The following is a 26,943-nucleotide window of genomic DNA, read 5'->3' as shown; positions in this document are numbered from 1 at the left end:
AAAGAGAAGAAAATAAGGAAGAAGGAAATATTTGGAAGAAGTAAGTAGCATGATGGCAAGCAGGAGATCTTTACTTTTGTTTGTTCCGCTCTGGCATTCTCAGCACTTCGTTGAAATTGAGAAGATATTTAGACCTTGGAGAGTACAGATGCTGATGACAGACTTTCAACATGTTTGCACTGAAAGTGAAAAAAGAGCACGAGTTTATAACAGCATGGCTTGGGCAAACAGTGGCGATAACAGTATAGTGATTATAATAACATTATGACAACTAAATACACTGAAATTCAGTGAAATCATGCACTAAGATAATGCTTTTATTTGCAGTCAACTGTTTAAGCAAGATACCAACTTTTGGGAATATAATTTACATTTTTCTAGTTCTAACACCTTATCAATAGATAAGGTACTTTCAGAGAGGTGACTTTCAAGTGAAGGTAAATTAACCCTAGAGGTGACTTCAGAATTCTGTTTCAGGAGGAACATACATGTAAGCACATGATAATAATCAGTGGAAAACAGAGGCCATGGATTAGAAAAAAGTGGAGTGAGTGGGAGGGTTAGGGAGGATGTCAGGGAAGGGAAAAAATCTTATATTTATATCATAATCTAGAATTTAAATTCAAAATTAAATTTAAAGAATTTTTAAATTGAGACCGAAATAAAGTGTAGTACTTTTTATTCTTTAGTCCATGCACTGGATTTTTATTTCTAGCTCTTCTGTAATGAGACCTGTGTCACCCACCATCTAGTCACACTTCTCATGTGATTTTAATATGTAGCCACTGCCAATTAGTCTTCTTACTTTTTGCAAATTAATCTTCTTACTCTATTTTGAAATTGGTCTTAAGTAATGAGTAATTTCACTATATTATTTATTTACTAATTTTTGTCCTTTTTTGTATTATATGTTAGAATTCCCCCAAATGTATTAATTTTCATTAAACTTTTTGCTGGGACCTTCTCAGTTGTCAAGATACAGTTATGAAAAGCTTGATGATCTAGTCAGTGTTCATTGACCTGTACATGTTAAAAGTCAAGAGCTGACATCTGTGGTCTTCATAGTCCCCTATAAGTTAATAGTGTATATTTTGTGTGCCATACATAAAACTCCTTAAACTTTGTTAAAATACCCTTATCTTCCCAGCCTCTTTCTTCACATGTTGTGTGTCTGTATGCACGTGTTTGTTTGCCTATGTGTATGTGCGGGTTCCTGAGTGTGATTATGATTCTGTAATTATGTGCACGTGTATCTGTGTGTGTTTGTGTGTATGTTCAGTTGTGCTTGTGTAGAGGCCATAAAATGGAGTCCGTAGCCTCTTTGATTGTTCCCCATTCTGTTCATCTAAGATTCTTTCAGTGAACCACAAGTAAGCATTTTTGGTGTGTCTTGTGGATGCAGTTGCTTTAGGATACTTTAGTTTTAGATTTCAATTATGGGACTAAGGGTGCTTTTAATTATACAAAAATACTTGGTAGCTGAGCATATAAATGCATGTACCTCAACTACATTCTCATTGTAGGACATATTTTTAATACACACTTTGAAAATATGTTTTATAATTTTATACATTTAGCAGTGATACTTCAATCCCTGGATATACTGTAATAATACATCATATTTCACTTCTTAGCCTTCCCTAGTAGATATTCTTGAACTTGTAAGGACAGTGCCATACTTCTGTAAATAGAGAATAGCCAAAGAGGTGACATTCAGTGTTTGCAAAAGATGACACCAACTATAGCAGCTATATCATAGGGATAGCTCTAACACATGGACTCAGTTCAAGACGCAAATATTACTAGGCAAAAAACACAAGCTGTCTCTCAGACATCCTTACATCTGGCTGTGACTTTTGGAATGTGCTTCCACCTTTAGCATTTGCAACCCTTTCCAAATTAACATAATCATGAAAACCCTTACATGTATATGCAGATACTAACCATCAATAAAAATAGTTTGGGTTATCCATTACCTTATCTCCAGGTGTTATCAAGATGACAACCAAGTTTACTACCAACCTTCTTATCCTCTTTTATTTTACCCCTTTTTTGTCTTTTTCCTATTCTCACTTCCTATGTTAGTAACTTATTTGCTGCCATGCCAAAATAACTGGAGAGAGGCAATGGAACAGATTTAAGGTTAATTTTCGTTATAGTTTTGGTAGATAGTATTTACCACTATGACAGCTCATGGCAGCAGGAGGTGAAAGTTGCTGATCCTATTACATCCATAGTTATCACAAGAGGAAATAAGAAATCAGGGAAGCTAGTAAAACTACAAAATCTGCTGCAAGGTCTTACTTCTTTTAGCAAGTTTCCACCTAAAAGTTTCAACTTTTAGACATTACTACCAGGAAGCAACTGAGATATTAAACAAATATGCATCAGGTAAAATCTTTTCCTTTGGATGACACCATTTTGCCTGTGACTCCTATTATTTATTGGCCTTTTCATGAGCCAAAGTTATCTTCTTTCCAACTTCCAAGTCCTTATAAGTTTTAACAACCACAAGGTACTTAAAAAACATAAGGTCTCCTCTGATGCACAACATAAGCTTTTCATCTGCAAGCCAATAATATATTAAAATTAAATTACATGCTCCCAATATACAATGGTACAAGTATTCTATACAGGGAATGGAACGAAATGTTGTAAGGCTAAAAACTAGTAGGGTGGATTCTTAATCTAAGGCTCTCTTTAAGGATGCTGATGGAATCATGTTGGATGCAAAAGACATAGGTAGCCCTACTCTTCCAGATGATTTTCTGGAGCACAGCCACTCTAGTGATCTGGATGCACTTATTGTAAATGAAGCATTTTCAGATGATATCTCCTGACTTGGACATCTTCAGTATACTTGGGATCTCTGTGTTACATTTACTATTCTTTGCAGTGGCTTCTTACACCCTTTCAGGGACCCAAATTTGCCCCAAATTGCCTGGGATTAGAAATTCTTTAAAATATTGGAGGTAAGCCCAGGGATATCTTCAATCCTTCCTCTTATTTGCCTGCATAATCAGAATAAATAGATCGATCTTTTAACTTCTGCTGTCACAAAGAAATGGAGCTTGCATGACAATTAGGACATCTTCTGGCTTCTTGATACTGGAAAATGCCTCTTCCACATTTGTTTTTCAGAAACAGGGATCTGCATTGGTGACATTCTGATTTGAGACTCTTCCCTTTCACAGAAACATTTGTTTCACTGGTTTGGAGCCTATGGTGGGTAAGATCTTTCCTTCATGCCAATTTTTTTCTTCTCTCAATGTAGAGCAGACAGTCTCTCTTTAACAGTCAGTTTGTCATCAATTGCTTGTCTTCAGCTGTAAACTTGATTAAGCCCATTTCACCTTCAAAGGTGATATTTTTTTCTGTCTTCCTCTTCTACTTAAGCTTTTAACAATGTCCACAGGGATAAGAAAAGCAACAAATAGCTATTTCAGAGTCTGACTGCAACACTGCATGGGAGTTTTCTCATTTATAGACATTAAATTTACAACTTTAAAATTAACCTCTATCAAGTTCTCATGGAAATAGATTCAGATTCGTAGGTGGAATGTACCTGGAGTAATCTAAATTCCATCTCCATTTAGACTCTTTTATCCCCTCTTATCTTTTTGAGCCTGGCTCTCTGAAATGCGTTTACCTATAGATAGCTATTCTAAATGCGACCTAGAGTTTATTTTGCACAATTATCTCATTTATCTTCAAATCATTAATATTTACATTGTTCTTTAGATACTTTCTGCTTTTGGTTACCATATTGGAAAGCACAACTTTAGTTTTTAAAGAGAAAGTAAGGTACAATAAGAAAAGAGTGATTTTCACTAGAATTGATAGCATCAGGTGTTGTCTTGTACTACATGATTGAACCTCTGTGACTAAGTCACTTCCTCTGGATTAGAGTTTCTTTATGCATATGTTAAAGGAATAAAAATGAATATGTTATACAATTGTTTACCTGGTGCTTACTTATATTAAAAAAATGAGGGCATTACTCACATTAAAAGCTTATCTAATAGTTGAATGATGTAGTTACTATACCACAGACATTTACCGAACAAGGGACACATCATTTTAATTATAGTTTGGTCTGTTACCCATAACGCCTCAATGTCTGTCTGTCTGTCTGTCTGTCTGTCTGTCTTCCCCTTTCTTCTTCCTTCCCCTCCTCTTTTCTCATTAGGCCATGATCTGGCCTAACTCAATGACTTCATCAGATTTAACATTCACAATTTTAACACCGGATTTCAATCTGTTAACATTTGTGTTGATGTTATTGATGTTTCTCCAGTATTCTAAGTTCTTTTCTTCTGTGACCCTTAATCTGCTCTGATTGTGTTCTCTCCAATCAAACCATTTTCCTATTTTTCTCCTTCAATTCAGAGGCTAAGTCATATTTTTAGTGAAATATTCTCTGAATATCTAGTCTGAAATATCCCAATGTTGAACTTATTCTTTATTACAATTCTTTCCTATTTTTACAACTAATCATAGTCATTTAAAATTACGTACAAAATTGATTATTATAACTATGTTTACTTGCATTTTCTCTTTCTCTGAGAGGAACTTGTGGATATTCGGCAGTGTTCATCATTATAACTTAGGGTACTATATGTTTGATAAAATGAAGACACTTACTCAGCACTTTGTAAAAGACATGAAAGTTTTCCCCCATTGGTATTGTCATTTGACTTTTTAAAAATTAATTAATTAACTAATTAATTAATTATTCTTTTACACTCCAGTCTTTATTCCCCTCTCACTCCACCCTCTATTCCTCATCCCCTGCCCTGTCTCCAATAGGATGTCCCGCCCCCCCAACCCCACCCCACGAGAGTTTCCCAATCCCTGAGGCTTCAAGTCTCTTTAGGGTAGATGCATCTTCTCTGACTGAGTCCAGACCCAGCAGTCCTCTGCTGTATATGTGTCGAGGGCCTCATATCAGCTGGTTTATGCTGCATGATTGGTGGCTCTTAATGTCTGAGCGATCTTGTTGGTCCAGGTTAGTAGAGACTGCTGGTCTTCCTATGATGCCTTCTCTTCACCTTTTTCCAGGTGTCATTTTTATTCACTGACTTTTTCACTAATATTGAGAAGGATAGTTTTACATTTTTATTTCATATTGTGGCAGGTATAAAGATATTTGATTGGGGGAAATATAACATCTTAATATGCAGACTATGAGCAGAGTGTAGGGAAGATGTATGTTTCTCAAATACAAAGATGCCTGCATTATGTTTTTTTTCATTTGTGTACAATGGGTTACTGTGCAGCTCAGTTTTGTCTTATACTCCAAATCTTCATTCTTTCACCTTTGCTGTTTTTGCTATTGTAGGTGAATTCTACAGTGTTTAAAAGTTTCTTAAAATAAATACAAATATTTAAATAATTAAAATTTGAGTAGAAGAAACAAAATGACCTCAATAGATTAATTTTTTTCTATTTTCTATTTAGAACATAAATACTATACATATTTGCAAAAATAACCCTTGCTACATTTACTTTCAAATTTTAATTTCTTCATATTAGAAGATGACATCAGAAGGAAAGATCTATAGTAGTCAAACAATACATGGCCTCAAAGGGCTTTCAGTTTATTTAACATGAGAGTTTTTAAAAGTCTATCACCTGTTCACATCCTCACTGCAAATCTTTTAGATTACAAAGAACAAGCTCATTCTATAAATGTTTATTCATAAATATTGACTTGATAAACTGTACCTTTTTCAGGATATAAATAGGTGCTAGAGAAAACACTGACAACTTTAAAGCAAAATGAAGTTTGTCTTGCTGCTTTCCCTCATTGGGTTCTGCTGGGCTCAATATGACCCACATACTACTAATGGGAGGACTGCTATTGTCCACCTATTTGAGTGGCGCTGGGTTGATATTGCCAAGGAATGTGAGAGATACTTAGCTCCTAAGGGATTTGGAGGGGTGCAGGTAAGATTAGTTCACAAACTAAATGCAGAGCTTACTGTGCTATTGTAATATTCTAACCAAGACTAATGACTTTAGAGCACAACTTCATTTCACACATTATTTTGCTGAGAAAGGAAAAGGTTTGGTAGTTGTAGCATATTCATACTTACAGTAAAATATCAGGAGAATCTCTGCAGATTTTTCCATATTTGGTGATTGTTAATCAACAAAAGTGAATGTTTATAGGTTGAGAAGTAATGTCAGATTATTGATAATTTTCTACAAAATTTAGGTATGTAATGTAAGGCATAATCTGGTACTAATTATAACTGTTTTATTTGTAGGTCTCTCCACCCAATGAAAATATTGTAATTCGTAACCCCTTTAGACCTTGGTGGGAAAGATACCAACCAATCAGCTACAAAATTTGCACAAGATCTGGAAATGAAGATGAATTCAGAGACATGGTGACGAGGTGCAACAATGTTGGTGTAAGTGAAGACACTTTTTTTTTTAATTTATTACACATGAAAGTATTTCCCTTTTGTGTCTAGTGTTTTGTTTAAGCAGGCTTTACATTTTTAAATTTTACTTTATATTTTATGTGTTATTAAAAATACAGTTCTATCTTGTCAATTTTTAATATCCTTGAATACATACAGTTTGACTATACAAAAGAATAGTACTCATAATGCAAAATGTTGACTTTTAAAATGAATAAATATTAAAACCTTCTACTATACTTCCATGGGCATTGATTTGTACATGAGAATTAAGTCATCTTTATGTGAATTCTCTTTCTAACCACAATTCACAGGTTTTCCTCCCTATCATGATTTTAGGTGGTATCTTCTTTGTTTTATAAAGAAGAAACATATACCTTCCATCCAGTCTTTAGGCATGTAGTATATAGATTAAGCTATGTTCTTTCTCCTTGTATACCTGTACAATGTCAAACACAATAGTCTCTCAAATTTATATCATATCCTATATCATCAAAAAACTGAATTTTTTTCATAGTTCTGTTTCTCTTTGCTTAAGAGCTCTATATTCTTTTGCACATAGTATGACTATAGTTGATCTTATTTCACAGTGGTTTTCTTTCTCACTTGACTCACTTTTCTAAAGCCAATCTACAAAGAAGCAGATGAAGTGTTCTGGAGCTTTGCAGTGTGATTGTAATGAAAGCATAGATTTTTGAGTCCAACTGAAGTATGCACTTTCCTTTTCTAGGTCCGTATTTATGTGGATGCTGTCATTAATCACATGTGTGGCTCAGGCAATGGTGCAGGAACAAGCAGTACCTGTGGAAGTTACTACAATACTAATAACAGGGAATTCTCAGCTGTTCCATACTCTGCTTGGGATTTTAATGATAATAAATGTAATGGAGAAATTAATAACTACAATGATGCTTATCAGGTAATGAGAGAAACAGTGATGAGAATAAAGAACTGTTCATGTTTCTATATATGCAAACAAATTCATGAAATGTCATTGGATATTTCATTTAGATCCCATAAGGAATAAAAAACATTACTAAAACAGAACACTGAAAAACAGGAAGGAAAAATGTCCTGTACTTTTGTTACATTATTTTGTAAGGGTACACTAAAGCCAATGATAAAGGCAGGAGTGCTCCTGCAAAAATTTGTCTGAAAAAAATTAAATCTTGGTTTTATCAATTATATAAATATGATAAATTGGAAAATATTAGAAATACAAATCATATATAGAAACAATCTTCAAACACTGAGTTATAGTCTAAATTTTGTAGCAGTGTACTTAATATAAGAAACTTCTAGGCTTCAGTTTTTGGACCTTTGTAAAATAAAGAAGAGGGAAGGAAAAAAGAAATGGAGAGACATGTAGAGATTGAGAGTGAGAGAGAGAGACAGCGACAGAGACAGAGACAGAGAGGAAAAAGGAGGATCAGAAATGAGAATGAACCAACTAAAATTCTCACCTATTTTAATCTCTGATATTCTGTATGGTTACAAGGAATTTTCGAGTGTTAGAGCACATTAGAAAATCAATACATTCCATGTCCTAATCAAAACCCATATAAAAATTGCTATTGATAAATGTGTAAATGACTGAATGAGGAAATGAATTCTCAGACAGAAATTACTTTTTCTAAATCAATCATTTTTCCCCAACAGGTCAGAAATTGTCGTCTGTCTGGCCTTCTGGATCTTGCACTTGATAAAGATTATGTTCGGACCAAGGTGGCTGACTACATGAACCATCTCATTGACATCGGTGTAGCAGGGTTCAGACTTGATGCTGCTAAGCACATGTGGCCCGGAGACATAAAGGCAGTGTTGGATAAACTACATAATCTAAATACAAAATGGTTCTCCCAAGGAAGCAGACCTTTCATTTTCCAAGAGGTAAAACAATATAGTTTTTTAAATTTTTTAATGTTATAGTTCAATTACAATGCTTCCTTCTTCACTTTCCTATGTCCAAATATTTCCATGTAACCTTCTATATTTTCCCTCACACTCATTTCCTCTGTTTTTTACTTACTCTTATTCTGTTACTATATGTATGTATGTGCATGTATGTGCGTACAAATAGAGAGAGAGAATGTGTACAAATGTTCTCAGATACATAACACACATATATTTCATAAATATAATGGATGTAGTTCATAGTTTTTCATATGTAAGTGATTCATTTCAGCTATTGCTCCCCATATATACGTTGTCAAGGTTGACTTGATACTGGACAACAAATTGTTGTGCTCTTCTCTTGGGAAGACTTCTTGTTCCCACTTTTCCTCAGTTTTCTGTAATTCTTTTCATAGGGTAAAAATTCCCATAGGATTTTCTTTAAATGTCATCATTTTTAAAACCAGAAGTTGATAGCAGATTTCTCTAAACATATAATTAACAATGTAGGTTAATAACTCAGTAGTGTGTAGACTTATCATTCTGCCATTAAAATTAGGGTGTTGTTAATCAAAAAGTGCACATTTGCCGGGTGCATTTGTGGTGGCACATTCCTTTAATTCCAGAATTTGCAAGGAAGAGTCACATGGATTTCTGAGTTCAAGGCGAGCCTGGTCTACAGAGTGAGTTCCTGGACAGCCAGGGATACACAGAGAAACCCTGTCTTGAAAACACAAAAACAAACAAAAAATTGGTTTATAATTTGGTTTCTTTCAATATTTTACATATGGTTTATGAACAAAAAGAGAATGTACATATACAGAAAGTCATTAGTAATGTTCAAATAACAGATCTATTTTAAATAATTCTAGATGATATTATCTTTCCATAATATGATATAAAGATATACTTAAAATGACACTTGCCCCAATGTCTCTCATAGGTCATCGATCTGGGTGGTGAGGCTATTAAAGGTAGTGAGTACTTTGGAAATGGCCGTGTGACAGAATTCAAGTTTGGTGCAAAACTTGGCACAGTTATTCGCAAGTGGAATGGCGAGAAGATGTCCTATTTAAAGTAAATATATACCATTTCAACATTTGATCTATCATACATTTGGTGTCATTTGGCACCAATAAGATATATCTTCAAATACCCTAACTTAAATTGTTGGTTATTACTTAAGCTTATTGTTCACTAACCCTCAATGAATCATGCTTTTCATTTGGTGTATCAATCACCTGATAGCAGGGGAAATCTAAAGTATCACTTAGTAAACTTTGTTCAGTTGTGATATGTCCACTAGAGTCTAAGAATGTTTGCTCATGGCCTACTAAAAATGTGTTAGTATCCCAAGAATAGTTATTCTAAGAAATGATTCTTATAATGTTACACTAGGAAATTTCTTTATGCTATATTAGAGAATTAATTGAAAAATTTAAAGTTTGTAATGTAAAAACACAGTTATAAATTCATTTTCAATCTATATTACATAATATTGATGAATAATTCTTATGTCAATAATATTACAATACAATTAAAAACATCTAAAAAATCAAAAATAAAGGTTATATAGTAAGACCAAAATCTTGATAAGATTCCCATGTATGTAATCATAAAATATATATATATTTTAAATATATATATTTAAATATATATATGTAATATATATGTAATCATAATATATATATATTATATATATATATATTTTTTTTAAAAAAACTTCTTATGAAATTGTCATTCATTTAGATAATTGAGGATGCCATATGTAATGTTATGCTAAGCATTGTGGATGAATTATGTACTTTTTTTTAATGCAGGAACTGGGGAGAAGGTTGGGGTTTGGTGCCTTCTGACAGAGCCCTTGTGTTTGTGGACAACCATGACAATCAGCGAGGACATGGTGCTGGAGGATCATCCATCCTGACATTCTGGGATGCTAGGTAGGATAACATTCTTTGCTGCTGTGGAGTTTGCTTTTAATGACAATAATTTATTACATGCTTCTGCTTTAATACTATTTTGAAACTTTCAGAATGTACAAAATGGCTGTTGCATTTATGTTGGCTCATCCTTATGGATTCACAAGAGTGATGTCAAGTTACCGTTGGCAAAGAAATTTCCAGAATGGAAAAGTAAGTCTTGGAGTTGTTCAAAGCGATAAAAAAATACAGAGAGAAGCAGTTATGCTTGATAAATCCCTGACTCTTAGAGTTGATATTAAACTATGCCTGTTAATTCTAAAGGGAATTTCAAATTCTCTCTGCCCTTGGTATGATCAATGTCATCATATAGAAATATGTTTCTCCCTGTAGAATGAGGAGGCTGCTTATTTAATGGTAACCAAGGAAATTATAATAGATAGGAGCTTATGAGAATCACAGAATAGTGATTTGAAGAATAAATCCATGAATGAGTTGAATTATATGCATTATGTCTTTTTTGTTATGTACATAAGTTATACATTTATAAAATTTAACTAAACAATTTGACAATAAAGGCCTATATGAAGTTTCCCATCTCAGTGGAAGATACTAGCCTTATAGCACAGATCAAGTATAAAATATAAATATCACTTCTCTATAAATCTGACAAATATTTTTCAATTCCTTTGAAGGTAAGAGTCTGTTTGTTTTATATTGTAATATATTCTCTTTTGAAGAGGTTTCATGAGTAGAATGAGATTTTTTTCCAAAAAATATGTAAATATTTTGCCATTATAAGATTCTCACTTATACTTGGGTATCTTAATAAAGTCATACTATTTTATTAGCATATTTTACAAGCAGATTTGTATGTAATCAACTGTTATTAACCTAGAAAGTAACATATTAACAAAATTTTATATATGTTCTTTACTTAGTATAGAAATACTCATCTCCTTATGCATAAACTGAGGCATATATATGTACTGTATATTGATGTAGATTTCTCAGGTAGTAACTGAAGTCTGTTCTTTAACCTTAATTTTTTTAAATTAATTATTTATATTTTTTCTTTTATATTGGATATTTTATTTATTTACATTTCAAATGCTATCTTCTTTCCCATTTTCTCCTCCGAAAATCTCCTATATCATCCTCCTTCCTCCTGTTTCTATGAAGGTGCTTCCCTACCCAACCACCCATTCCCATCTCCCCACCCTGGCATTTTGTTACACTGGGGAATTGAGCCTCCCCAGAACCAAGGGCTTCCTCCCATTGATGTCCAACAAGGGCATCCTCTGCTACATATACTACATATACTGCTGGAGCCATGGGTCCCTCCATTTTGTACCCCTTGGTTCGTCTTTTAGTCCCTGGGAGCTCGTGGCGGGGGGAGGGTCAGGTTGATTATATTGTTGTTCTTCTTATGGGTTTGCAAACCCCTTCAGCTCCTTCAGTCCTTTCTCTAACTCCTCCATTGTGGATCCCATGCTAAGTCCAGTGGTTAGCTGTGAGCATTTGCCTCTGTATTTGTCAGGCTTTGGCAGAGTCTCTCAGAAGACAGCTATATCAGGCTCCTGTCAGCATGTACTTCTTGGTATCCACAACTGTGTCTGGGTTGTTGCAGTCACAGTAAAGTGCTTTTAGTGATACTGAGCAGAAAATAGAATGTGTAAAATTGTTTCTGATGTTGTTAATAGGTTTTTAGAAAACATGAGTTTGAACAGAAGTTGAGATTTCAGTGAAGGCCTGTAAAAACACTGAAAGACTTAGACAAAAATGAGACACTGCACAGATAGAATTAGCTTGGTGGGGTGTGGTTTTGGTTTTCTGTAGTGCCAAGAGTCATGCAGCTACAGGCATTCAAATGAACTAATTCTTTCAATAATTAAGGATCAAAATGACTGGATTGGACCACCAAATAACAATGGAGCAACAAAAGAAGTGACCATTAATGCAGATACCACTTGTGGCAATGACTGGGTCTGTGAACATAGATGGCGTCAAATCAGGTGGGATGTCCCCTTCAGATCTTGTCAATAAGGAAGCTATTTAACCTTTTATTTTAAACTGTTGAATTAAAGGGTAACAATAATTTTGCAATGTTGTGTCTTTAGGAACATGGTTGCCTTCAGGAATGTAGTCAATGGTCAGCCTTTAGCAAACTGGTGGGATAATGGCAGCAACCAAGTAGCTTTTGGCAGAGGAAACAGAGGATTCATTGTCTTTAACAATGACGACTGGTAAGTGGATAGTGATTAGGGAATGGTTGTATAATATTACACTCCAAGATGCTTCTTTTCTTTTTCTGTTCATTTATATTTTTCATATGTGATAAATCTTTTTGACAATTAATTTAAGTCACAAGTAAATATTCAGCATTCATGAGAAAATGCTGTTTGCTTTCCTAGGTTTTTTTGTGTTAATACAATTTTGATTTTTGTGATCTTTAATCACAGTGTAAAATGACAGTAGCAAATATTTACACTTAAGTTTGATTTGATGCGTTTTACAAAGTATATAAATAGTAAACATATATCTTAACATCATTAAAAATATGCATACTAATACTGGAGTGCTTTTCCCATTACCTTTGATTGTAATTTAAATGTTAGTCCATTATACTTACACAGGGTCCTCAATAATATACCTGCATGTTTTATATATTTTAAAAGCATATGTGTACTTGCATTTGTTGTTACGAGTGTCTCAAGCAGTTGTTTACTCTGGCTTTAAAACCTTTATTCTTGTTCTTTTATCTGTAGTCTTTCTATTTGAGTCTTCATCTGTAGTATTCGAGATCAGACACTAGTAGTAATGCTTGTTACCCTGACGAAAGAAGCAGCCCTATTGCTGTGAGTTTGAAGCCATCTTGATCTGCATAGTGATTTGAGTACAGCCATGGCTGGCTAGGCAGAGAGAGACCCGGTCTCACAAACAAACAAATCAAAAATCATTCTAGTGCAGAGAATCTCTTTAGGATATAGTGCACTGACTCAACGCAGAATAAGCTTTCTGTCTGGTTGAAAATATTTTTTCTCATTCTTGAGGTGGTGGCACACACCTTTAATCCCAGCACTTGGGAGGCAGAGGCAGGCTTATTTCTGAGTTAGAGGCCAGCCTGGTTTACAAGTTTGAGAACAGCCAGGGCTATACAGAGAAATCCTGTCTCAAAAAAAAAAAAAAAAAAAGCAAACAAACAAAAGAAAATACTTTTTCTCTAAATCATGTTTTATTGGCAACAACAAGAAATGAAGTACATAATTTTTTTTTTTTCAGAATGAGATTTGGTTTTTATTTTAGGAGATTTACCAAAATTACTGTATACAACCAGTTTTCTACTACAAAGGTGTATGTATCCATACAAGTGCTAGATTATGTTTAATTCGAGAAAAAAGTTTCACGTGGCATTATGTGATCTAAGAACCTTTGAAGAATGAATGAGATTTAAAAAATTGAGTTTAATCCAGCAGCAGACAGACTGGAAACAAAGACAATCACAGAAGAACTTTAGTGCTGAGCTTCTCTGAATTCTCGGTTTCTCTGTCTGGTCCCTACAGGCAAATGAAGCAAATAGACTTTTAAAATAATGACATTGGCATAGAGAATTTGTTTGCTCCAGCTGACACAGTCTTGGTGTTTGGATTCTCTTACTGAGCTCTGAGTTCTTACTGTTCTATAGCACAAGGTTGGGGTAGGGCAATTATGGTTCTGTGGAGAATACATAACAGATTTACTTATATTTGACTGGGTTGAATTCCAATCAAATATTAAGTTTTTATTTCCCAGGGCTTTGTCAACAACTTTACAGACTGGTCTTCCTGCTGGCACATACTGTGATGTCATTTCTGGAGATAAAGTCAATGGCGGTTGCACTGGACTTAGAGTAAACGTTGGCAGTGATGGCAAAGCTCACTTTTCCATTAGTAACTCTGCTGAAGACCCATTTATTGCCATCCATGCTGACTCAAAATTGTAAGAAGCAAATTAAAGACATGTAGAGAGCACATCGATTGAGTCTGCTTCTTTATTTATGTGCTCTACATTATAGTTTTAATTTTTATTTATTTTTTGTTTATTATTATGTGTGCGTGTTTCTGTGTGTGTGTGTGTGTATGTGTGAGCACTGAAATGTATGTAGGGTGTGTAAACACCCCTGTGCCATGGTGTAACCTCTCTGCCTTCCCCATGAGCTGTGGGAATTCATCAGACTTCCCTGAAAAGCACTCATCTGCTGTTGTATGTCACCAGCTCATGTGTCCCTTACTTCTTAGATTTCATTTCCTTGTAGTAAAAACCATAAGCAATAAACTTGAATAGGCAGAACTCACAAAACTCACATTGAATCATCATATAACTACATGTAAGATCTACTAACCATTAGCAGAAAGTCTGCATGCTTTTTGAAGAATTTTTTCAGATATCTGAATGATATACAAAGCAAAATATGCTATTTTTTGCACTAATTGTCTCCAACTGCAAACACAATCTTCAGTGACCAAAGCTTAGAAAAAACATTGAGGGGCTGTTAGCTTGTATGTGGGCTGGTGTGGGTCTTGTTGGGCAGAGTTGTAGATCCTGCAGTTCCTGGAGCAGAAGTGTGGGAATTTGACTGAGTTTACTCCATGTGGTGCAGGGTGGACAATGTAGGGCTCTGCCCAGGAGTGGAGAGTTGTCTGTCTGAAGTCCTGTGGGGGCAGGGATTTTGAGTGGGGTCTCTGGGTTGACAGGGCTGTCCTGGAGGCCAGTGGTATTTCCTCTTGTGTCCCCAGACACTGCCAGGAGCTGCAGAAGAACTAAGAACTGAGACGTGAGGGTATGGTTGGACTGTAGCCGAGAAGAATGAACGTGAGGGAAGCCTGAGGGTTGAGACTCCTAGTTACAGGGACTTGCTTGGCTGGATCAAGGCTGGACTGTTTGGATTAGTGGCCTCCTTGGTGGGAATGTAGAGAAGTCCTTTAGTGGTAGATTAGAAGGCTGAGGCAGCTCATTAGTCAAAGGCTTTTCCATGGTTCCCCCCCAGTGGGGGCCTCAAAGACACAAGGAAGTCCATGGTTCCAAAACATTTATTGTCATGGTGGAAAGTGGATGAAGCTGGCTGTACTCCCCTCACCCCCAGGGTGGGCCTTTGGTTAAATACTGTTTGTAAGGAGGAGGGTCTGGGAAGGAATACTTAATTGGCTATGCCCTCTGGCCTTCAGGTATCTCATTAATATGGGAATTTCCCTAGGCCGAGGGCTGTAGTTATGCCCTCTACCGCTGGAGGGGCTTTTGCCATACGTGACTGAAGATGCGGATCAATGGAGGTCTTTAGCCTTGTCAGGAGCTTGGGGTATGGGAGTGAGGCTGAACACCTGCCTCCTCCCATTAGGGCCTGGGCTTCCAGGCCTGTGCTAGACCAGGAACCAAGCTATCCTTCACAGTCCCACAAAACATATCAAATAGACATTTTTTATTTCCCATGTATCCTTTCCTTTTTATGCTTCTCACATATTTTTGGAGGGGTGCTGTTCTATGGGATTATGAAAAGCTCATCTGGGGCAACACTGGTGAAGAATAGTGGCTCTCTTCCTAGCAGCTCGTTTCTCAGTCCTCCTTCAGTAGTGTATCTAGACACACTTAGCAGGCACTATGCCCACGTGAGATAACAACATTACACTGTCTCCCAGTTATTATAATTTTAAATATCATGGATTTATGGGCTCAACTAAAAGTCCTTTATGAATCATGTCAAAATTCAAATCACAAATGTATGAGCTACCTCTGTAACCATTAAGCCATTATTGGATCAGACAAATGCATACTTTTGTAATTAAATCATAAGTACAGAATTTTCCTCATTCATTTTCTCCTTCCTTCTCTCCCCCTAGAACTCATAGTTTCTTTTTCTTAAATGTTAGTATCTATTTATATCCATAGATAAGTGCCCAAATACATGAGTACTTTTCTTAAGTCGTTTTTTCACACAAACACATACATACACACCACACACATATGATTAAAAAACATATATACATGTTTCACATATATGATTAAGCATGCATATGTTTATATATGTATACATACAATATATATATTTCTAAATACAGAACTACAAGTATGAATATATATATATGGACTGAAGGCTTTCTCCCCAAGAGGGAAAACATACCTGGTTCAGTAATATTAGCAAAACACCCAGGACAACTGAGGCTATGAATCTTAGAAGATTCATTGCCATTTTACTAAACCAATATAATTCAAAAATGTTTATAACTAGTTATCCTTGTACACAAATATCTAAATCTCACTTCCCATTAAAGAAGCTTTTCTGTTTTTCTCAAAGCAGATTTTTTTTTAAAAAAAGATGCTATTGTACAGAAAATATATATAAAGAGAATTGTTGGGGGCCGACTTTTAGCAGAAAGCGGCTATCAGCTTTGCAGCCATCTTGAGCCATATACCCTGACATGAGATTTAAATTACAATAGCCTACAACAGCTAAGAACACTCTGATAATCTTGGTTTAGATACCTTGAGATTAAAGGTGTGTGAGATTAAAGGTGTGTGACTTAAGAAGTATAGAGATCAGGGTTAGAGACAAGACCTAAAGGCATGATTAAAGGTGTAACTTAGAGGCGTGGCTTAGAAGTGAGACATATAAAAGGCAGAGACAGAACAGATCAGAATTCAGACATTAGGGAGACACAGCAGAGAGAAGACATTAGGGAGACAAGAGAGAGAGATTCATACACATCAGACATTAGGTAAAATCTGGCCTCACCCTCGCTCTTGCTGAACCCCCGACCTGAAGACCGGAGCAGCAGCTTGGGCCGGGATACAGTGGCCGCCCAAACGTGGGTTGGCCCGGGCCTCAACATTTTGCCTGGGCTGCAACATTTTATTTTGGCCGCCCCAACTTGGGGCTAGTGTGGACCCCAACATTATTTTGGCGCCTGAACAGGGACTTGAGCTTGGGCCCCAACATTATTTTGGCGCCCAACGTGGGGCTAGTGTGGTCCCCAACAGAGAGTCTCAACAGGTTAAGGAACAGAGATCAACTAACTGTGCAGTGTCCAGCTCCAGCTGATACCTCTACAACACTGAGCCTGCATCTTAGGTTCAAGGAAGATCACACAATAGGAAGCAGAAAGATTTGTAGGAGGCAGAGTACCAGAATGTCTGGTGTGAAACTGTGATGTCTAGAAATGACATGAAAGTTCAACTGTGATACCTCAAAATTTTCACTGGATAATTAAGCCATAAACAGGTACATCAGAAATAGAAATGGTGAGGCGGGAGGAGCTAATATTACAGGATCCTACCCTTATAACTAAGCAGAAGAAGAAACTAATAACTGATGAGAGACAGAGAAAATTAAATTTTCCCTGGATTGATCCTTGTTTGCTCATCTAATACCAAGTGGTCAGACCAGATATCATATACATACAAACCAAATTTCCATCATTTGGGAGGCAGATATATCTCTGTGAGTGTGTACAGTCTATTATACATTCAAAGTTACAGGCCATCCATGGATACCCATCTAGACTTTGCCTCAAGAACTCTATAAAATAAATAAGTAGAGTATCTTGATATATATGAATACTTTGGATTTCAGTCTCTTGTCAAATATAAGTGAAGATTTCTCACATGTTTGCTATTAGTTCTCCATTCACTTGAGTGCTCTTTGATTTACAGAATCCTTTGTAGCATAATGAGTTCATACCATGGCTAATCTCATTACCGTTCAGTAGAAATAAAACATATAATGTCTACATATGAGCATATAGTAGCATATGGTGATCATATTTTTAGCTTTGGAGCATTTGCCATACTTGTTCCTACAGTGGCCACACCAGTTTGTAATATCTTAACTCTTTTTCTTCAATATCTATATGATTAAACAACATCAATGGCATAAACACACATATATTCATATGATTAAAAAACACCCCAGCCCATATAATTATGTGCATATGAATTTATAAGTAAAACAGCTATTGATATAAGACTACATTTATGACTTCATGGATAAGCATTTGTTTTGTTTTGTTTTGTTTTTAAATCACCAAATGGAGTGTTGATTCATGGCAAGGTTATTTCTCAGGCTCTCAAAGTTTTTCAGTTTCTCATGATTATGTTTTAAGGATGGGTCTCCTTTTCTATCCATCTTGATTGTACATGTTTGTGTCTTGTTCAGGCAGCGATTTTGTTGATCTATCATAGTTGCAGCTTTCCTCTTCTTTCTAAGAAACAGCTTCACAGCAGACTTCTACATCTCTGTCTAACAACTTTTCTGCTCCCTCTTCAGTAATGTTGTTTGTACAAATGATGGCACTGTGTTGTGGATCTATCAGTTGCAGTTGGGCACCACAGAAGCACATATGCTATGTTTTATGACAAGTACAGTTTTGGGGAATTTTCTCTTGGTCAAAAGGGGCCATTTATTTGATGAAAGGAGAAAGTTTTATTCATCTATGTAGAGTAAGTTTAAATATTTAGAATGCAGTCAGAAATTTTGTTAGTTCAATAAACTGATGAGAGCATATTCTTCTCTAAGATATGTGACCCCATGACATGTAGTTAGATTGGATACCTATACCAGGCATGATTTTCCTCCTTTGAGCAGTAGTTAAATCCAATTAGAGAGCTGTTTTATACCAGGCACATCTTGCCTTATATTGCAGTACTGCAGCTCACAGTATGCAAAACATGTTAAGATACTTGGTGACTTTGATCTCTGCCACCCTCAGTCCACAAAGTACAGCCCAGCAATATGGATGCTAGTAAGCAACTAACATGTTTCCAGCTCAGTTCTGGTTTTATTGCTTTCTGTAGTGTGTCTAAACAACGTTCTCTTCAGCAACACTTGATGGCTCTCACTGATAAACAAGGCCAATTGAACTAGCCTGTAGTTCTGATTCTTTGGGATCTGATAACCAAGGGATAATTGGATTATGTTATACCTGGAACTCAGCTTTGTTTAATATTATGATGCTTTTTGTGGCTGTACTATCCAATTAAGCTGCGCATTTCCCTTCAAACTCTTTTATTCATTGTATTGTGTTTTTAAACATTGAGTAGCTAATAAATAGTAGATTTTCATATGGCTTTCCATACATATTGAGCTTGTTAATTTTCACTTAATGTTATTTTTAATATAAATGTAAACTGTAAATTAATACAGTGGCTGTATTTTTTCACTCAAGCTACTTACCCAATAATGACACAGAGAGACCCATATTTATTTTTAAGACTCAATACTTTGGCCATCAACTGATCCTCCTTAATCCCCTAAACTAATCTGGCCACTTCCTAGCTGAAATCCCTATAGTACTCACATTTAAAATCTTCCATGTTTCTGCTCTCATGAGCTCTTTCCTCCTTCATTCTGTTTCTTTTTATTTTTAATTATTTTATTTATTTACAATCCAGTTTTTTATTTTTACAGTCCCTCCTCCCACAGTTCCTCATTTCATTACTCCTCCCCCTTGTTATTCAGAGGGTACTCTGCCCCTTTCTAGGCCTCCCCCTTTCCTGGGGACATAAGGATCTCCAGGATTAACCACAACATCTCCCATCTAGGCCAGATCAGGTAGAGCGATGCTACAAATGTGCCAGAGTTATCAGACCAGCCTATATATGCTCCTGGTTGGTGGCTCAGTCTCTAGGAACTCCCTGGGGTTTAGGTTAATTGAGACTTCTGATCTTCCTATAGGGTCACTATCTCTTTCAGCTTCTTCAATCCTTCTAATACCATAGGGGTCCCAACTTCAGTCCAGTGGTTGGGTGTAAGTATCTGCTTTTGTGTCAGTCAGTTGCTGGTAGCACCTCTTTGAGGACAGCCATGACAGGCTTCTGATTCTGGAGAGCTCTTGGGGCCATTTCCAGAAATTTGGCAAAAACTATTTACATTGGGCTAGGACAAGAATTTGATATTGGGCTACGAGAAGGCTCCAGGTGAATACAGCTAAGGAATGTGTTCTTTGTGTCCTGATCATCTCAATAAGTCCCTAAATACATTAATCATGGGACCTTTGTTTATGCTTTGATTGATTGTTCTTGACTGCTTTTTCTTTGCCTTGTTTGTTCCTTGAGTACTTTGTCGTTGATCTAGAACTGACGGTTTTTTCTTAGCATGTACTTAGAATGGTATAAATGGTATAAAAGCAGACTGAAAAAAAATATCAGCACTGGCTCTAGTCATGGTATAATGTTGTCTAATTGTCTTTTCTTTCTTTAATTCTTACTTTCTCCCTTGAGACGCTGTTGAATAACTGAGTTACTTAGGTTACCTGTCTGTAAGCACATCACAGCATAGCAGTATCAGACCTTGGTGTTCCCCACACTTATGAGATGGGTCTCATGTTAGGCCAGTTATTGGATCTCTTTCCTTCAATCTCTTCTCCATTTTCATCCCTTCACTTTTCTTTAGAAAAAAACAATTCTGGTTCAAGAATTTTGACGGTGGGTTAGTAACCCTGTCTCTCCCCTTGAAGCCCTATCTATCTAATGGAAGTGAATTCTTTGAGTTTCCTTTCCCTAGTATTGAACATTTTGGCTAAGGACACCCTGAATCACTTCTGAGAGTGTCTCTTCTCCAGGGTCTCTGGTACAATTTATAGGGTCCCCTCACCTCCCGCTTCTCAAGGCTGCTCATTTCTCTTGATTCTCTTGGACCTCTGGGGTTCTCTCATGCTTCCTCTCCCCCCATATCTGATCCTGTTTCCATTTTTTCTTCCACCTTCGCTCTCCCACCTAGATCCTTCCCTCACTCTGCCTCCTGTGATTATCTTCTTTCTCCTTCTAAGGTATTGAAACCTCTTTTCTTGGCATTTCTGCTTGATATACTTCTTGTGGTCTGTAGTTTGTATCCTAGGTATTCTGTACTTTTTGGCTAATATTCATTTATCAGTGAGTACATACCATGTATATCCTTTTGGTTTCAAGTTACCTCACTCAGCATGATAATTTCCTGTTCTTTCCATTTGACTGCAAAATTGATGATGTCCTTGTGTCTAATCAGTGAATAGATTTCCATTGTGCAAATGATCCACATTTTCTGTATCTACTCTTCAGTTGAGGAACATCTGGGTTGTTTCTAGATCCTGGCTATTACAAATAAGGCTGCTATGAATATGGTGGACCATATTTTGAGTATATTCCCAAGAGTTGTATAGCTGGGTTTTCAGGTAGAACCATTTCCAATTTTCTGAGGAATCAATAGAGTGATTTACAGAGTGGTTGTACCAGTTCACAATCGCACCATCAGTTGAGGATTATTTCTCTTTTTCTACTTCCTCGCTAACATGTACTGTCACTTGTATTTTTGCTCTTAGCCATTCTGATTGGTATGAGGTGGAATCTCAGGGTCATTTTGATTTGCATTTTTCTGATGACTAAATTCTCTGAACAGTTTTTTTAAGTGCTTCTCAGACATTTGAGATTCTTCTGTTGTGAATTCTCTGTTTATCTCTATACCCCATTTTTCAATTGCTGCATTTGGGTTTTTGGAGATTTGTCAGGAGCCAACAAACTAATAACTAGCAGGTGATATTCTTGAAATGACTTTGCCTTAGATTAAAATTCTACGACAAAGCTACATAAGGCAAGATCCAGGAGAAAATCATTTTACAAAATATTTCTGTGATTAATATGCTTATCTGTTATTGTTACACATATATTACAAGCTATTAGCCCACCCCTTTGAGTAGATCACTGCAGTACTATGAAGATGTACTGTCTTATAATAATGGCATATATACAAATAGGTAACTTCTCATTTCTTTATGATAATCTTATATAAATTCCTAAAACTATATCAGTATTTATTATGGTCTTTAATAATGGGATTGCTATTAGTTTCTTTCTTATACACAAAAGTGCAATGAGAACCCTGCCAGTCTTTAGTGCCACCAGTTAATTGATGCAGACATTTTACTACTCAGAGAACATTTTAAGATGTTGTAAAACCATTAACTAAATGTCATTAAAAAGAGAACTAATGGTTTATTCTATAAGCTAGAAGAGAAGATAAAATATTGACTGGGTTTATCTATTCAAAACTTCACTACTAACATAGTTATGATTTTTAACACTTTATGATCCTGTGGAGCTATGACAGGTGATGAATGTTTAGCTAGAAAAGTACTTTTAATGGATATGCATGTAAACATTCACTGTTGTAACCTTCTTATTCATTTTATGATTTGAATTTATGTGTGAACTTGTGATGAAGATTTTACAGTGTGAATATGTATTCTGAAAGATATATAAGTGATGAGAACAAAGAGATGAGAGAGAATGTTCCCCTTCCCCTTTTCAATTCATTTCCCCCCTTTTTCTTAGAGAGCTTTTATAGGAAACTTTTTACAACTTAGAAATGACTTTCTAAGTGTCCCTTTTTCTTCCTGCAACTTGACTTCAACTAGCAGGATGAAAGTTAGAGCTGTGCAGTTCCTGCTAAGATAGAACAAAGTCTATTTTACTTAATCCCTTGCTGTTTTAGGATGAGGTGCTAAGTGCTAAGTGCCAGAGGCTGCAGTTCCAGCCTCAGAGGAACACAGAAGGTAGGTCATCTACAGTAGCAAAGTAAATTAGACTTAGTTAAGTAAATTTTTAATTATTATGCAACAACCCTACATATTTCCTATGCCAAAAGTCTTACCTACATATCTCTTAAGACAAAAATCCTACCCTTCAAAGATGCTCTTCCCTCCCTGCTGCTTCAAGAAGAACCATCAAGAAACAAAGAAAACCCCACCAATGCTGGCCCCTGGCAGAAGTTGACTTCTTGATTTCTTTATATATTTTGGATATTAGTTCTCAGTTGGATGTAGGGTAGTGAAGATTTTTTCCAATGTCTAGGTTGCCAATTTGTCCTATATATGATGGCTTCTGCCTTACAGAAGCTACTCAGTTCATTGAGGATCCATTTATCAATTATTGATATTAGAGCCTGAGCCACTGGTCCTCTGTTCAGAAATTTTCAAAGAATTCTCAACTGAGGAAATTTGAATGGCCGAGAAGCACCTTAAGAAATGCTCAACATCCTTAGTCATCAGGGAAATGCAAATCAAAACAACCCTGAGATACCACCTCACACCAGTCAGAATGGCTAAGATAAAAAATTCAGGTGATGGTAGATGCTGGCAAGGATGTGGAGAAAGAGGAACACTCCTCCATTGTTGGTGGGATTGCAAGCTGGTACAACCACTCTGGAAATCAGTCTGGCGGTTGCTCAGAAAATTGGACATAGCACTACCTGAGCACCCCCAGCTATACCACTCCTGGGCATATACCCAGAAGATGCACCAACATATAACAAGGACATATGCTTCACTATGTTCATAGCAGCCTTATTTATAATAGCCAGAGGCTGGAAAGAACCCAGATGTCCTTCAACAGAGGAATGGATACAAAAAATGTGGTACATTTACACAATGGAGTACTACCCAACTATTAAAAATAATGAATTCGAGAAATTCTTAGGTAAATAGATAGAACTAGAAAATATCATCCTGAGTGAGGTAACCCAATCACAAAAAAAAAAAAAAAAAAAAAAAAACCACACATGGTATTTACTCACTGATAAGCAGATGTTAGCCCAAAAGCTTGAAATAGCCATGATTCACCTAACTAACCACATGAAGCTCATGAAGAAGGAAGACCAAGTGTGCATGCCTTGGTCATTCTTGGAAGGAGTGACAGAATGCTCAAGAGAGCAAATATGGTGACAAAGTGTGGACAGAAAATCAAGGAGGGGCCATTGGGAGACCACTCTACCTTGATATCCGTCTCATGTGCAGTCACCAAAGATAGATGCTGATATGGATGTCAGGAAGTGCATGCTGACAGGAGTCTGATACAGCTGTCTCCTCAAAGGTCTGATGGAGTCTGACATATCCAGAGGTGGATGCTCACAGCAACCCATTGATCAGATCAAGGGTTCCCAATGAAGAAGTTAGAGGACTGAAGGAGCTGAAAGGGTTGGTGGCCCCAAGAAGAGAGCAACAGTGCCAGCCAACCAGAGCTCCCAAGGGTTTAAATCACCAGCCTGGGAGCACAAAGAGAGGCACCCATGACTTCAGCTGTATACTTAGGGGAGGATGGCCTTGTCAGGCATGGGTGGGAGGAGTTCCTTGGTCCCATGAAGGCTGAACACTGAGTGGAGAGGAATTCATGGGTGGGGAGGGGAGAGTGGGGGTTAGGTGGGGGCACACCCTTGTGGAGGCAGGAGGGGGGATGGAATAGGGGGTTCCTGGGTGGTGGGGGGAATGGGGTAAGGAGATATAATCTGAAATGTAAACATAACATCCAATAAAAAATATGAAAAAAAATTTCCCCTGTGCCAATGTGTTCAGTGCTTTTTCCCACTTTCTCGTCTATTAAATTGAGTATATCCCCTCGCCCAGATCTCGGTGGCTGGAGCAGTCACCCAGCAGATCTGCTCCCCTGTGGAAACTGTGTCCGGAGGCATCCTAGAGAGGTCAAGGACCGCAGAGCTGCAGGTAGGAGCACCCGCACACTGCCCTTGGCCCCAGAAGCACAACTGGCAGTAGGGAGCCCCCAGAGCGCACCTGGCATCTAGATCCTGTCCCTGCAGAAAACCACTCCCCTTCCGCCCCTCTCCTGGATCCCCGGGGCTGGAGCAGTCACCCAGCTGATCTGCTCCCCTATGGAAACTGTGTCTGGAGGCATCCTAGAGAGGTCACAGCCCGCAGAGCTGCAGAGCCTGGGACACCATATCCTGAGGCATCCTAGAGGAGCGACTACACTCAGAGCAGCAAACACCTAGCTGCTCTTCTACCTTGGAGACACCATATCCTGAGATATCCTAGAGGAGCCACTGTACCCAGAACATCTGGAGCTCAGGATCACAGAGACATCAGGACCCTGAGGAGTTCTGACACAACCAAGATAACTGGAAATGCAGACTCCAGTCAGAACCAGTGAGTGCAGGTAGCACTAGACACAAATGCCAGCCCAGATTACTATACCCAGCAAAACTCTCAATCACTATTGATGGAGAAACCAAGATATTCCATGACAAAACCAAATTTACACAATATCTTCCCACAAATCCAGCACTTCAAAGAATAATGGATGGAAAACTCCAACACAAGGAGGGAAACTATAACCAAGAAAGAGCAAGAAAGTAGTCTTCCAACAACCCCAAAAGAAGATAGTTACACAAACATAATTCCACCTCTAATAACAAAAATAACAGGAAGCAACAATCATTTTTCCTTAATATCTCTTAATATAAATGAACTCAATTCTCCAATAAAAAGACGCAGACTATCAGACTGGATACATAAACAGGACCCAGAATTTTGCTGCATACAGAAAACGCACCTCTATGACAAAGACAGATACTACCTCAGAGTAAAAGGATGAAAAACAATCTTCCAAGCAAATGTCCCCAAGAAACAAGCTGGAGTAGCCATTCTAATATCAAATAAAATTGATTTTCAACCAGAAGTAATAAAAAAAGATAAGGAAGGACACTACATACTCATCAAAGGAAAAATGTACCAAGAAGAACTTTCAATTCTGAACATCTATGTCCCAAATGCAAGGGCACCCACATACATAAAAGAAACTTTACTAAAGTTTAAAGCATACATTGCACCTCACACAATAATAGTGGAGGATTTCAATACCCCAGTCTCAACTATGGACAGATCATGGAAACAGAAACTAAACCGAGACACCATGAAACTAACAGAAGTTATGAACCAAATGGATTTAACGGATATCTATAGAACATTTCATCCTAAAACAAAAGAATATACCTTTTTCTCAGCACCTCATGGTACCTTCTCCAAAATAGACCATATAATTGGTCACAAAACCGTCCTCAAAAGATACAAAAAGATTGAAATTATCCCGTGTACCTTATCAGACCACCAGGGACTAAGGCTGGTGTTTAATAACAACAACAACAACAGAAAGCCCACATACACGTGGAAACTGAACAACGCTCTACTTAATGATGACTTGGTCAAGGAAGAGGTAAAGAAAGAAACTAAATACATTTTAGAATTTAATAAAAAGGAGGACACATCATACCAAATCTTGTGGGACTCCATGAAAGCAGTGCTAAGAGGAAAACTCATAGCTCTAAGTGCTTACAAAAACAAAACAAAACAAAACAAAACAAAACAAAAACAAAAACAACAACAAAAAAACTAGAGAAAGCATACACTAACAACTTGACAGCACACCTGAAAGCTTTAGAACAAAAAGAAGCTAATATTCCCAAGAGGAGTAGACAGCAGGAAATAATCAAACTCAGAGCTGAAATCAACCAAGTAGAAACAGAAAGAACTATACAAAATATCAACAAAACCAAGAGCTGGTTCTTTGAGAAAATCAACAAAATAGATAAACCCTTAGCCAGACTAATCAAAGGGCGCAGAGTCAGTATTCAAATGAATAAAATCAGAACTGAAAAGGGAGACATGACAACAGAAACAGAGGAAATTAAAAAAAATCATCAGATCCTACTACAAAGGCATATACTCAACAAAATTGGAAAATCTGGATGAAATGGACAATTTTCTAGACAGATACCAGGTACCAAAATTAAACGGGGAGCAGATAAACCATCTAAACAGTCCCATAACCCGTTAAGAAATAGAAGCAGACATTAAAAGTCTCCCCACCAAAAAAAGTCCGGGTCCTGATGGTTTCAGTGAAGAATTCTA

General features: G+C 36.8%; 1 protein-coding gene across 1 annotated transcript; it reads left to right on the top strand.

Annotated features, from left to right (window-relative positions):
- The first annotated feature begins 5,757 nt into the window (after positions 1 to 5,757).
- On the top strand, positions 5,758 to 14,256 carry LOC117707095 (pancreatic alpha-amylase 2a5-like). The gene is made up of 10 exons (XM_034500454.2): positions 5,758 to 5,949; positions 6,273 to 6,419; positions 7,162 to 7,350; positions 8,091 to 8,321; positions 9,268 to 9,401; positions 10,145 to 10,267; positions 10,360 to 10,459; positions 12,143 to 12,261; positions 12,367 to 12,492; positions 14,039 to 14,256. Exons 1-10 carry the CDS (start codon positions 5,782 to 5,784, stop codon positions 14,226 to 14,228), a joined length of 1,527 nt encoding a protein of 508 aa, XP_034356345.1. The 5' UTR covers positions 5,758 to 5,781; the 3' UTR covers positions 14,229 to 14,256.
- The last annotated feature ends 12,687 nt before the right edge of the window (positions 14,257 to 26,943 follow it).

The sequence above is a fragment of the Arvicanthis niloticus genome, chromosome 4 (genome assembly GCF_011762505.2).
Source record: "Arvicanthis niloticus isolate mArvNil1 chromosome 4, mArvNil1.pat.X, whole genome shotgun sequence".
NCBI classification, from domain to species: Eukaryota; Metazoa; Chordata; class Mammalia; order Rodentia; family Muridae; genus Arvicanthis; species Arvicanthis niloticus.
Note: the sequence above shows the minus strand (reverse complement) of the source record. Positions and strands in the feature narration are given on the sequence as shown.

Coding starts and splice junctions, on each gene's coding strand:
- LOC117707095 (XM_034500454.2), top strand. CDS start 5,782: ATGAAGTTTGTCTTGCTGCTTTCCCTCATTGGGTTCTGCTGGGCTCAA. Junction 8,322..9,267: donor GACCTTTCATTTTCCAAGAG/GTAAAACAATAT, acceptor TGTCTCTCATAG/GTCATCGATCTGGGTGGTGA. Junction 12,262..12,366: donor CATAGATGGCGTCAAATCAG/GTGGGATGTCCC, acceptor TTGTGTCTTTAG/GAACATGGTTGCCTTCAGGA.